The sequence below is a fragment of the Mus caroli genome, chromosome 3 (genome assembly GCF_900094665.2).
Source record: "Mus caroli chromosome 3, CAROLI_EIJ_v1.1, whole genome shotgun sequence".
Lineage (NCBI taxonomy): Eukaryota > Metazoa > Chordata > Mammalia > Rodentia > Muridae > Mus > Mus caroli.
Genome location: NC_034572.1, coordinates 136,068,271 through 136,082,535, shown reverse-complemented (window position 1 = coordinate 136,082,535; position 14,265 = coordinate 136,068,271). Strand labels below are relative to the sequence as shown.

Below are 14,265 nucleotides of genomic sequence, written 5' to 3'. Positions count from 1 at the left end.
TCTTTCTAGTCTTTTCTTAGGATCTCCTTCCCTGCCTCTAGTATTTCATTCTCAGACAGGGGCTGGCTAGTACCTGAGTGAATGTGACAGAAAGGAACATGGAGATCTAAGGACCTCTCTAGTTGTCTTGGCCTCCTTATGATTTAGATTCTGCCGAAGGCAGCATGTTCTAGAAAGTCTTGGGACCATCATAGGATTAGCCTTAGTTAGGACTTTCTCATCCTTCAGGGACCACTGACCCTCACTGCCTGTGACCTGGTGTCTTTCAACAGTTCCATGCCTTGCTTTGATTGCTTGGTGTGGGCTTGTTTGTTTTGTTTTTGTTTTTGTTTTTGTTTTTGCTAATTGTTTGAATTGGGGAACTTTGCTCCTACTTCTTATTTAGAAATGCAAGTTTTACAGTTTCTTTTTAGTAACTAAAAACTGTAAATATTAAATTTTAATCATTTAAAAGTATAACTGGACAGTTTTACTAAATAGTCTTCTTCAAGTGTTTGTACTGTTTAAAATGTGAACATCAAGGCAACATTTTTTAAGTATTATTTCAAATTTTATTTATAAAATAAAAGTATTGTCTTTTTTTATTCTACTATGATTATGTTTATCTAAGGGAGTTGTTAGCTTCGATTCAAGTTGTAAAAAAATATAAAATTAATAATTACGATATATATTCACAAATTATAGCACAGCCCAGATTTATTCTGCGCTTTACTAGATGCATCACACTAAGTGTAGTTTATTAAGCATTTATTAAAAAATAGACATTTTCCTCATCTCTTTTTTCAAAGATATTAAATGCTTTTAAAATCTTTTTACAGTTCAGTCGTTATCCCCCTCCAGGTCTGCCCTCCAACAGTTCCTCATCCCGTTCCTCTCCCCTCCCCCAAGAAGATGTCCCTATCCCTCCCCTTACCCCACCCCACACCACCTTGCCAGGCTTCCCCACTCCCTGGGGCCTCAAGTCTCTCAAGGGTTAGGTGCATCTTCTCTCACTGAGGCCAGACCCGGCAGTCCTCTGCTGTATGTGTGTCATTGGCTTCACATCAGCTGCTGTGTGCTGCCTGATTGGTGGCTCAGTATCTGAGAGATCTTTGGGGTCCAGGTCAGTTAAGACTGCTGGTCTTCTCATGGGGCCACTCAGAATTCTTTGTATCTAATTGGAATGCTGATGCCATGTAATTGCATAATCTTTGATTATAAAAGGAATATTCTTTTTTCTAAAAGATTTACTTACTATTATATGTAAGTACACTGAAGCTGACTTTAGACACACCAGAAGGAGGGCATCAGATCTCATTACAGATGGCTGTGAGCCACCATGTGGTTGCTGGGAGTTGAACCCAGGACCTCTGGAAAAGCAGTCAGTTCTCTTAACCCCTAAGCCATCTCTGCAGCCCCTAAAAGGAATATTCTTATATGTGTTTTTATGTAACTTAATTTGTGCCCTAGAGTTAGCTTTGGTAAGAACTGTTCTTCTGTTGTTGTTTTAATCTCCTGTGATACCCAGGCTGGACTAGAAGGCTCTGTGAATCATAGGCTATCCCCAAAGTCCTCTCAAGTTGTAGAGTAGCAGGTATATCCTACCAATCAGACTGGTGCTGGTTTTTCTTGTATAGAAATTGTTGCTGTTGACATAATTAAGAGTTTTCAGTTGTTTAGCTTAAGAAGGGTGGTACTTTCCTCACAGATTCTCTGTACAAAGAGTTTTGTCATTTTAGCAAATCATCCTCTTTTTCCTTTTCTGAACAGATAACAGACATGACTTTGTATATCACGATTGTTGTTCTTATTGTATATTTGTTTATTAACAGGTACTTTGGAAGTTCGTCTTATGGGGTGCCAAGATATCCTAGAGAATGTACCTGGACGGTCCAAAGCAACGTCGGTAGCACTACCTGGGTGGAGTCCAAGTGACAACAGATCGTCTTTTATGAGCAGAACCAGCAAGAGTAAAAGTGGGAGTAGTCGAAACCTCCTGAAAACGGATGACTTGTCCAGTTCAGTAACCGTACTTTTAAAGTCTTGCCACACACTCGAAGGGCCTTCTCATGGGGACAGGCAAAATGGGAAGTGTTCACACAGGACCAAAGAGCTCAATTGCCATTATTTTACATTTTTAAAATTTATAGTAGGAAACAAACAAACAAAACACATTTTACTCTATTGAAAATAAATGAAACTACATGATAAATAAAAACATTTGAAAGAATGAAACCCTGAATATCACTCTTTTTACCAAAATGAAAACCGTAGACACTGAGATTTTTCCTCCTGGTACATTCCATCTTGGTTGTTTTAATGGTTTGGTGACCGGAGGAGCTAGAGAAAGTACCCAAGGAGCTAAAGGGATCTGCAACCCTATAGGTGGAACAACATTATGAACTAACCAGTACCCTGGAGCTCTTGACTCTAGCTGCATATGTATCAAAAGATGGCCTAGTTGGCCATCACTGGAAAGACAGGCCCATTGGACACACAAACTTTATATGCCCCAGTACAGGGGAACACCAGGGCCAAAAAAATGGGAATGGGTGGGTAGGGAAGTTGGGGGGAGGGTATGGGGGACTTTTGGGATAGCATTGGAAATGTAATTGAGGAAAATACGTAATAAAAAAAAAACTGAACTTGTTAGTGAATGAGATTATGTGCTGGGATAGACAGCGTTTGAGATGGGCTGCATTCGGTGTTGGGAAAAGCAAGAGTAAGGCTTAGGAGCATGCTGAGGATGTCACCGTATATATTGATAAATAAAGCACACCTAAACATACAACTAGGAGGGAAGGCAGGTGGCAGGGCAGCATTCTAGAGGAGCTCTCTTGTGTTTAGAGGGAAAATGGGAGAGGAATAAAGGTGAAGAATCATTTGAGTCAGTAAGTTCTCTATCTAACAAACACAGTAGAAGACAATAGATGACTAATGTAGATACAGGAATAAGCAGGGTGGGTGATATATTCTTAAATATGCAAAATAGCACTTAGTGTTTGTTTTTATCAAAACCAATAGATAATTTCATTAATACTAAAGAAAGCCAATTAAAATACAAACAGTTCAATATTGATTATAAAAACATCCTTTTCAAAGAGTCTTCAGTTTCTTCATGCTATAAATTAGTGATAATTGTCTTTTAACAGTTTAAAGTTTTTAACCCAACTTACAATTGTAATTACAGATGATGTTTGTGCTGTTTTGAAGCTAGATAATACTGTGGTTGGTCAAACTAGCTGGAAACCCATTTCAAATCAGTCGTGGGACCAGAAGTTTACACTGGAACTAGACAGGGTAAGATCAGGACTCTTTACTTGAAAATAGTGTTCTTTTTATTTAAGTCTTTTAGAAGTTGTGTTTTGTTGTTATTTTGTGATGAGACAGGGTATCACTAAATGCCCAGATAAGCATGGACTTCACTGTGTAGGCCAGGCTGGCCTCTACGTCAGAGATCCTGCAGTATTATATTCATATGCCAGAAGTTTATAAAGTTAGAAGTGTGTACATATTTTTATGTTTCTCATCTGAAGGATTGTACATAAATTTGTCTTTAATACATAGGTATATATCTGATTGTTTAGCAAATAGCTGTAGTGTACAATAATTTGAAAATGTGTAGTTTATACAACTAGAAATGTTGCAGTGGTGAAATCACATATTACAATATATGTGTATGCTTTGGCCTTGTTCTGTATTCCTTTTTCTGTGTCACCTCAGTTGACTCAATCTCCAGTGTTCTTTCCTCATCCTGTACTTGGACTTCAGCGCCTAATCACTGCTGTGTTCAGCTATTGAGTAATATACAGTCTATTTGTATATTGTGTAGTGAATTGTATGTTGAGTAATATTCAATCTATTTACTGCAGTGATTCTTCTGTCCCAAGATTTGTATACTTGATTTTGAACGGAGCTCTTACAATTCATTTTCCTAGCTGCCAATCTGTCAAAATGTCTCTCATGAATGATGTAAATAACTTCAAATCTGCAAAGAACTTTATTTTAGATTTAAATCTATCCATTGATCTAGGAGAAAAATACTCAGCCTTTATTGTATTGTGAGCTAAAATAAAGTAATAGATTTTACTATTTAACATGGAGATCAATGTTATCTATCATATTTTAAAGTTATAGATAGCAGTGAAAACGTTTATGGTAGCTGTGGAAGTGCTGCCAGTTACCTCTAGCTTCTATCTGTAAGGTGCTTCTAATTTATCTGATTATCTTCAAAGTAAACATCCTGGTTTGGGCTTTTATTGTCTCAAAATTACGTCTGCCAGTTAACTTTTACAGATACACATTTTCACTATTTTACTAATCTAACTAATCTCTGTACCTGAGCACCAGTCTGATTTTCAGCAAATGCTTTCATCCTAGAATTTATTCTCAGTTCAGAATCATTCAGTCATTATAATCTCCTATTTAATCAAATATTTATTGATTACTGTTGCATCCCGGGACTTCCAGGTACAGATTGACAAAGAACAACATAAACTGGTCTCTCAAGTTCTCTTAAGAAATTTATACTTCATTGGCTTTTCAGTATCTATCTCATTAATTTCAGGCTTTACTATTACAACAGAGCTATCTATAATAGTCTACTATCTCATTTCTAAAACATATTTTTAGCCCAGTGATTCCATCTTTTAAAAGATAACTTTGCTAGACTAAGGTATTTGTGTTTCATGGTAGCATGCATGGAAAATTCATATAAAGAAACCTGACGTGATTTATGTGAACAATAAATGTGATGGAGAAGAGATGAAGGGCATGTACATTGTTAGGTATCTATTCAAGAGATAGAACCGTAAGGTGGGGAGAGAGGTGAAGCAAATTATGGGAGTAGGAATAGAAGAAAATGTATGTGGAAAATGAAAGGCAAAGTGGATGTGAATCCACAGCAAGGAAATAGAAAAGAAAATATTATCACAAGAGCTTGAAAATAATTATTTTGGAGAAGGATAAATTCTAGAGTTCCTCTGGTTAGAGATCAGAAGTCAGTCCCATCCATCTGTAAGACCATTCTTTGTGTTTATACTGATCAGCTTATATATGCCAGGCATTTTATAGAAATACAGTTTACGGAGATACATAGCTGCAGTATAACTCACAGGCTTAATATTCACTGATTTTATAATCTATGCTAAACATCATCCTTGATGCTGGAAGTAATTGGTCAAAACAGTCAGAGTCCTATAGAGAAAGAAGATAAATAGTAAATAGAGTTTAAAATCTGCACAGAAGTGAAGGAATAGAACTATATTATAGGGGATCAGAAGTGACTAATAAGAGCTATAACAAGGAATCAGCTGTATAACAGGATCATCTGTATTACAGGATCAGAAGTGAGAGACTATTTTACACAGAGGAAATCACACTTAACCTGAAACCTGGTGTGGGGAAAAGTAAACATATTGCTAAGATCCAAAGAGTATGCTAAAAAAAGGAAACAAATAACTCCCTAACACATATGGGAGCTTGATGTATTGCCAGCAAAACAAACCCCTGTGAGCTAGCGGTATGATGTGAAGTAAAACAGCAGAGGCAGAGAGGTACCACATTACCAGTTAGTTACGGGCTATGAGGTCAAGGAAAGTAAGAGATCATTTTGTTATGGCTGTTTCTTTGTTTTGTCTTGTTGGGTGTTTTGTTTTGTTTTGCTTTGTTTGGACAGGGTCTCACTTTTAGCTCAATTTGATCTTAAACATGTAGTCTTCCTGCCTCAGGTTTTCAAGCAGTGTAATTTCTCCCAACCAGAATAATGTTTCTTTAGCCTTAGCAAGGCTTTGAGATAAGGCTGTTGATTTGAATCTAATGGAAAATATTATTTGAGTGATGGGAAACTAAATAGTTGAATGTTCCTCTCCCTCTCTCAGACAAGTTTCTCTTGTAGTCTTGGCTGTACTGCTTCTGCCTACCACCACGTCCAGCCAAATCTCATCTTTTATTTCAAAGTCTACTTAACATAAACAAAATTCTATTGTAGAAATTTCATGCTTTGTGGAATGATCATAAGAGAGAGGCTAGGGGTATGGGTAAGTTGCCAAACATTTGTCTAGCACAAGCCTTTAAGAACATTAAAGGCTGGAGAGATGACTCAGCTGTTAAGAGTGCATCCTACTCTTCGAGACCACACAAGTTTGGTTTCCAGCACCCAAGTGAGGCAGCACACAAATGTTTGTGGTCTCCAACTTCAGATCCCAGATTTCTCATTCCTCTTACCATCTACTAAATTTTCTATATCTTGGTTTTAGGTAAAGAAGTCTCTCTTTTTCCTGATAGTGTCTATAATGAAGCTACCCTCAGTTCTATTCCTTATTGTCTTGAAATCTTATTCCATTTCTTATCCTTCCTGTCACCTATATTAACCTCATTTATTGTCACCTCTGATTTTTATTGCATGTGTTCACATTCTTCCCATTGTTTAAAGAACAAAAGTTGGTTGGTTTGTTTTTTGGTTTTTTTGGGTTTTTTTTTTTTTTTTGGCCTCTTCCTAGTTCTTTGGTTTCTTTCACAGACAAAGATTTGAAAAAGATATTTATGCCCACGCACTAAACTGAAGTGTCTTTTACTCCTCTAAGTTCATAAAAGACATGTGTAGTGTCCCATATAATCCTCAGTAATCTTATAAGATCTGTACAGTTATTCTAATTGTTTTAGAGGTGAGTGTGATTTTTGAGACTTGAAGTAACTTTTCAAAGACCCCACAGCAAAAGAGTGTCAGAATTTATACAAACTTTTGCACAGAGGCAAGTCTTTCTGAGGGGAAGGCCTTTGTTCTTTTTCACATAATTAGCTGTCTTGTTCTACATCTGCCCATCATTTTGCTAGAGTAGATTTATTTAATTGCAGATTATAGTAATAATAATAAAAATTAATGTGTTCTGAGGTTAAGTTGGGTGCTATGCCTGCATTTCTATAGTTTTCCCCAAATGGTTAATACTATTGGGTATGTTTTATAAATGAGCAAACCAAATCTGAGAGTAGCTACAGTGACCTGTCCAAGTTTCCAAAAATGTATAGTGTAGAGCTAAGATGAAGCCTACTTACTATCCAAACACCTACTGGGTTTGCATCCACAGGATAATTAGTTCTGGTGTCCTTGTTTTTAACTGACTGTACTTGCCTGATATAATTTAGCTCATGTACTCTCCTCCTATATATCGGACTTTTAGTGCTAGCTTATAGCTTTCAGAATGAAGATGTAATTTCTTTTCGGATCAAGCAAAGCCCTCATGGCCTGTGTCTGCCCTTTTATCCTTATTTTCCCTATAACAGTATAAACTATTTGAAAACAAGACAATTAATTAAATTTCTCATCTTTTTCTCCATCGCATAAGTTATTTTATGTTGGTATTCACAAGTATTAATATGGTAAATATGAATAATTTATGCAAAAGCAATAATTTAAACTGAAATTAAATAGTTACTGGAAAGGAAAGCTGGCTTAGTGGCTAAGAATGCTTCCTACTCTCTAAGGCATATGAGTTTGGTTCCCAGTACCACATTTGGCTGCTCACAACCACCCACCACTTCAGGTCCAGGGGATCCTACAACATTTGTCTCTGAGGGCACCTATATACATATGTTTACATAAACACACACACTCATGAATAAAAATAAAAGTTAAGATTTTTTATTTAAACACCTAAAAGCAGTTTCTCTCAGCCTTTATGATTTTTATTTCAACTCATCATAGCTTGAGGATACGACATTATTGACATCATAAATAGATTCCTGATAAGCACGCAGCAACTCTGGGAAGGAGGGGCAAACTTGAAATGTATTGTTACATATTTCATCACAGCTCATACAGCTAACTCTAATTCTCCATGTCACATATGTTATTAGAAAATCATTGCTCTAAATCATTGTTAAGGCATTTTGAAATGTCTTTTCTATCTCTCTGGTCTTTAAATTTATACTTAGCACTGCTCTTCATTTCTATAAGAGAAAAAAATTAGAAGTGTTTCTTGCATTAAAGGTCCTAAGATTGATAGGTTGAAAAATAAATCATTTTCAGCAAAATAAAAAGCTTCAAATTGTTTTGTGGAATCATAAAGCTGAATTCTACTCAACATGAGCTTGAATCCAAAATCTGAAAATAGGAGAGGATATAATCATGCTGGATGAGCAGAATAGATATGGGATTCTGAGCTAGAGAATACAGTTGATGTTAAACGCTTAAAGAAATAATAATAAAAGTGTTTGAAAGCTTGAGTGATACTGGATGATAAACCAGATAGGTGGACTTTTAAATGAGTGAAAGCATGGCTAACCAGCAGAGGCAGAGAATAAAGTGATTGGTCAGTAGTTGATGCTCAGGCACTTGGGGAAGAGAACTAATAGAACTTCCTAAGAGTGGAGAATGTAATGTTTAAAATTGAAGATGAGTTAAAGAAATTATATGGGGTATAACACAAAAAGAGTTTTTAAAGAATTATGGCAGTCAAGACACATGGACAGAACAAGAAGGGCAGCACACTAAGTTTAGAATGAAGGAATGTAGGGAAGCCATTGTTTGAATTTTCCAGAGTCAGTAACTATGAACTTCAGATTATAGAATTCAAGTTTCTAGCAGAATGAGTAAGACAATTACCTCTAAAATGCAGAGAGAAGGCTGGAGCCGGTTGCAGCAGGGTTATGACAAATGAATGTTAAGTCTGGCTTTGATGGAGGGAGTTGGACAACCATGAGGGAAGAACCAGGAGGAAAGTCTGCCCACTGGTTCTGTTTGGGAAATAGATTCAGATTTAGACGTGGGAGCAAAAAGTGTCCAGTCAGACAACAGAAGAATGAATTTGGAATAAAAGGGAGACTGTGGGAGGTGTGTGAAGTACCATAGGGAGTTACCCATGACTTGCAGTCCTACAAGGCTTAGGAGTTCCCTTCCTTTGTTTACCTGCTATCCTACCCTTCTGTAGCTCGCTGACTTTTCAAGCCTAAATCCTGTCAGATTGTTTGCTTGATATAAAAACCCCACTTTTTCCTCAGAAAATCACTAAAGAACAATAAACAGATAATTGTTACATGCATTCCTGTAGAAATTTCACTATTTCTTATTTCATGGATTTCCAAAACTAAATATTTTTAACTTTAGCATGAATTAAACATTCTTCTTTTTGCCCTTTTTCTTTTTAGCGGGGGAAATTCATTCTTCTTAACTTGTAGCTCTCAAATTTTACCAGTTTTGTGTTCCAGTACTTTTTTCATGGTGTTGTTAGAGGTAAAAACATCAAAAATCAACAACTCTCCCACAGTTGTCTTCATTAGAATGTGCTGCCTGGGGCATCCGTGTAATACCAACACTCAGGAGGCTGAGGTAGGAGAGTTCAAGGACAGTCTAGGATATGTACAGTAAGACCGGTCTCAGATACAAAACAATAAAGTAGTTATTAATTAGTATTTATATTTATGTCCTAGAATGTCAGTATTGGGAGCACAAGTGTTAAATGCTTGTATTTAACTTTTATTTATTTACAAGTAAGAAATGGTATGTCTGTATATTGTTCAAAATATAGTTTTCCAAAGTTTGGAATCAAATGAACCCTCATTTCTTCCACATAAATTTTTGTGTTTTTTGTTATTGTTGAAAAGGAAGTTTGGTAAAGATTTCATTGCAGCACAATGGAGATGCGGTACTAGTAGTAAAACTGCATAAAGTGGGTCTGGAAGGCTCTCATGAGTTCCCATGCACACTAGTCTTCTCAGCAAGTCATTCCTCAAGCCATTACACTTCCTACCTCAGCTACACAGACAGCTGACTCAGTGCCTCTTGTCTTTTTCTAATTATGTTCTAGCCACACAGATTCCTTACTCATACTCTGCAGTTTTCTTTGATTCTAAATTCAAATTCACAATAAAGCAAAGTGAAGCAGGAGCTGCTATAGTTAGCCCATATTGCCAGTTCGTATGTAACTCAGATCCTATTTCCCAGACCTTTTGAATTGTACTTTTACTCTATCCAGATGACATTCTTCCTGTCATTTAAAGTTTCCTGTAACTCTTTGCTCTACAACACTCACCTGTGGGTTACATTCTAGACAGTGGTGGCATCTCTGTCTAGAAGCCGTCGTTCTCGATGGTGCTTTGCAACTACCATTCTATCTCTAGCCAACTTTCCTAAATGACACTGGATGTTAGGGGTGACAGAAACCTGAAAGTTCATGACATAAGTTATACTGATAGTGTATCTGGGTCATAGATAACCTCTCAGTTTTGGGAAGAGTGTCCACAGGGACAGGGAACAGTACAAAGTAACAAAAAGTAAAGGTTCTTGTCTCTGAAGCCTTGTAGAACTCCAAGAGACTTATCTTAGCTCTGTGATTTCACATTCCATACCAGATCTTAGATTTCTAATTTGTTTTTCAATTTGACATACAGACTAGACATAGGGGAAAAGAAATCAGTTCACACGTTAGTTTTCATACAGTTGCTAGAATGGACAACTGAAAATGAAGTGGCTGGGTCTGCCTTCCACTTCATCCATGTGAAGAGCAGACAGTAGTGGCTCCATCACTGGCATTTGTGCCCCTTCATCAGACTGCTTCATCTGTAACCCTCTGCCTCAGACATCTTGATCCTTAACAAGTCTTCATGCTCAAAATAGTGGAGGAAGAGAGAAGGCAGGCAGTAGACCTCTATTCCCCTGATTTTGAAAAAAAAAAAAAATCTACCAATCCTCAGCGTGTTCTTCCAGTTTATTTCTAGAAAGTACTTCAAGATATTTCAACTTTGTGTATGTATGTGCATGCATGGGTGCGGGTGCTCTCAGGTGTGTGAACCTATGCATAACATGCAGGCACCAGAAGGGAAGGTCAGGGCTCCTGTTCTGTCTCGTTCCACCTCTTCTTTAGAGACAGGATTTGTCACTAAACGTGGAGCTCATCATATTTTAACTAGACTTGCTGGCAAGAGAAGCCCATCAATCTTCCTGTTAGCCCTTCCCAACATTAGCACTGCAATTACTGGCTCCCATAGCCACACTTGACAGCTCAGCTCTTTGTGCTGCCAGGCATGGGCTCTTACGCACTGAGCCATTTCTCCAGCCCCTAAAATACTTGTAGTTCTAATGAATAGAATATAAATAGTATTAGTAATCAATTATGAATATACCACTGGTAATCTTAAAATACTTATATTCTCATGGTTTTAGTTCCAAGGTATTTTTGCCATACTAATTATGAGTCAGAAATGAGGCGAAGTCCTGAAATCATATCAGAAGTTTTATTTTCTGATTTTTTTCCTCTGCTTGCAGTGAGTCTGTATTAGCCAGACATTGTCACTATGACAAAAACACATGAGAACAACCATCTCAAAGGAGGAAAAGTTTTACTTTAACTTATAGTTTCAGAGTTTGGAATTCACAGTCATTTGTCCCAGTGTTTTTAGACTCAGCATGAGACACACATTATAGTGGAGGCACATGAAAGAAGATAGCTGCTCACCTCTCGACAGCCGGCCAGAAGCCAAGAAAGACAGGATGGGATGCTAATATACCTTTCAGCTGTACACCCTCAGTGGCCTCCCTTCCCACTAAAGCCCTACCTCTTCAAGTTTCATCCACTTCCCAGAAGCTCTGCTGTCACCTGGGATAAACCTCAGCATCCTGAGCAGGGATGTGGGGATGACTGACACTCAAGACCATGTCATAATAGGACTTCTGCAGATTCTGTTTTGACTCATATTTATTTCATGTTGCAGTTTTATAAATGTTTTCATTTTTGTCAACTAGTTTTATAATTTAAAGTAAAAATCTATTATGTATACTAGGGACTTACATAATAAGATGCTTATTTTCACAAATTGAAAATCTTTATATAAAAGAAATAATTTATTGTAGAACCTAAAGGCAAATCATTTATATCACATTGTGGATAATCTGCATAATTCCTAAAAACAAAACAGTAGAAGAGTCTGGTGTTTTCTAATTAAAATGTACATAAATTATAACATTGCAGAAATCAGTTCATGACTTGATTCCAACTTATAAACTATTGTCTAAGGTATATTTAGTAGTAAGTTGTTAAAACTTTAAGTATGTTTTCTCATTTCTGATGAGCACAGTATATTCTCTTGTGTGGCCTAAGAGTGGGTCAAAGACATGGGTTTTCAGAGGCACCCAGTGAGACATCTTAGCATCAGGCCACCAGGCAATGGCATGTGAAAAGGAAAAAGCTGAAAGATTGAGATTCTAAATGAAAGAGGAGTTTCTGTAATTACTGATTGTTCTCACTGTGGGTTCTGGCCTTGAAACTTTAGAAATGCATTAGCAGAAATTGTCTGAATATAAGTTTAAGTTAAAACTGGAAAAAGTAATATATAGTTTAAAAACATTACAAAGTGTTGTTTTAAATAGTGTGACTTTGGTGTGTAATTTGTTTATTGTATTTGTAGTTCATATATTTTGTGATATTTTATTCAAGTGTGTGTCCAATGATGTCTTTTCTGTTTGTTTGTTTTGTTTTTTTTTTTAATTATCTTAGTCACGTGAACTGGAAATTTCAGTTTATTGGCGTGATTGGCGATCTCTGTGTGCTGTAAAATTTCTGAGGTTAGAAGATTTTTTAGACAACCAGCGGCATGGCATGTGTCTCTATTTGGAACCACAGGGTACTTTGTTTGCAGAGGTAATACATGTATTTTATTAATGTGCATAACCACAGTAGAAATTGTATGTGTTGTCAGCATGATGTAGAAATGGCAAGAGTGTTAGGCTGAGAGACAGATATGTTGAGCTCTTGGCTGCACTGCTGCATAAGGGTGTGACCTTGAGGAAACTCATGTCTCCTCTAGGTCTGTGTTCTCATCTGGAAAAGGAAGGGGTTGGACTGACTGTAGCTAAGGTGCCTTTAAGTTCTCCAGCTTAGGAATCTAGTAGATTTAGTGAATCATAGTCCATTACAGTGTTGACATCAACTTGTATTTTCCTTATTGCAGGTTACTTTTTTTAATCCAGTTATTGAAAGACGACCAAAACTCCAAAGACAAAAGAAAATTTTTTCAAAACAACAAGGTAATTACTAAGGATTAAGCATAGTACTTTATGTATAGAAAAATCCAGCTCATAATTTGAAAGTAATTGTGGCTTCTTTCTTCTTAGTTGTTCATTCCTAACCATTTTTAAAGGAGGACTGAAACACATCCTTAAGTGGAATAACAGAACTCCATGCTTTTGTTTTATTTTCAGTCTAGTAGCCTATGTGACCTCAAAGTGTGCTGTCTTTAAGGACATCCTTAAAATGATTCCTCTGCCTCTGTCTCCCAAGTGCTTGGATTAGGGGCACATACCCCTATGCCTGACTTTTTACTGAATTTCAGTAATAATCAACTCACGATTCTTACCATCTCCCATTCACTCTGCTTTCTGAGCTTATTTGAAGCATACTCATATATCACTAAGACTTGTTGTTCATCATAACAGGTGACTTAAACTTTAACCACATGTAATACTAGAGTTAAAAAAGAAATCAAACTCTCGATCTATTTTTAAAAACTGTTTGTGCTATTTACACTTGCTTTTAATAGAAAACAAAATAGTTAAAAACAAGGTTTTAAGTTACAAATTTGTTCTTCATAAATTTTAAACTGATGAATTATGAATTTCCCTAATTATGGTTTTCAGTAATGTATAAAGAAACTACTTATCCTACTTTCGTCATTCACTATGTCTACAGGCAAAACATTTCTCAGAGCTCCTCAGATGAATATTAATATTGCCACTTGGGGAAGACTAGTGAGACGAGCTATTCCTACAGTAAATCATTCTGGCACATTCAGCCCTCAGACTCCGGTGCCTGCGACAGTGCCAGTCGTTGATGCACGCATTCCTGATCTAGCACCTCCAGCCAGGTACTTGTCTTAGAAGGCTTGAGTGTATCTTCCATAGCCATTGCTAGGATGTCTAATGTGTTGTGTTCAGTCTCAGTCTTTCCAAGTGGAATTGCAGAACTGTTGCTCCTTATTTAAAAGAAGTTAGTTTGCTTTTATTTTGCAGCTACATAAAAATAAAGACTTTGATTGCAGCTTTGGTAAATTGCTTTGTCTTCTATAAGTGACTCTACAGTAACCAAATTGGACTTTGATCTTGAACCTGAACCTCCTCCAGCCCCACCTCGTGCTTCTTCCCTTGGAGAGATAGATGAATCTTCTGAATTGAGAGTTTTGGATATACCTGGACAGGCAAGGCATTCTAAACATTCCTTGTACAATTTCTTCTTAAAATAAAACTATTATAGTGGCTAAAGTGTACATTGTAATTAAAATTATCAGTATGAAGTATGA

General features: G+C 36.8%; 1 protein-coding gene across 2 annotated transcripts in view; it reads left to right on the top strand.

The window, feature by feature from the left end:
* Pkn2 (protein kinase N2) overlaps positions 1-14,265 on the top strand; it is a 93,855-nt gene that overhangs the window by 60,966 nt on the left and 18,624 nt on the right. The window contains exons 7-12 of one of the 2 annotated variants that reach the window (XM_021157819.2): positions 1,812-1,997; positions 3,170-3,279; positions 12,468-12,611; positions 12,922-12,997; positions 13,659-13,833; positions 14,037-14,163. In XM_021157819.2, the coding sequence (XP_021013478.1) occupies positions 1,812-1,997; positions 3,170-3,279; positions 12,468-12,611; positions 12,922-12,997; positions 13,659-13,833; positions 14,037-14,163 (818 nt within the window). The remainder of the gene's footprint in view (positions 1-1,811; positions 1,998-3,169; positions 3,280-12,467; positions 12,612-12,921; positions 12,998-13,658; positions 13,834-14,036; positions 14,164-14,265) is intronic. The other variant, XM_029474931.1, reaches the window with a different exon arrangement.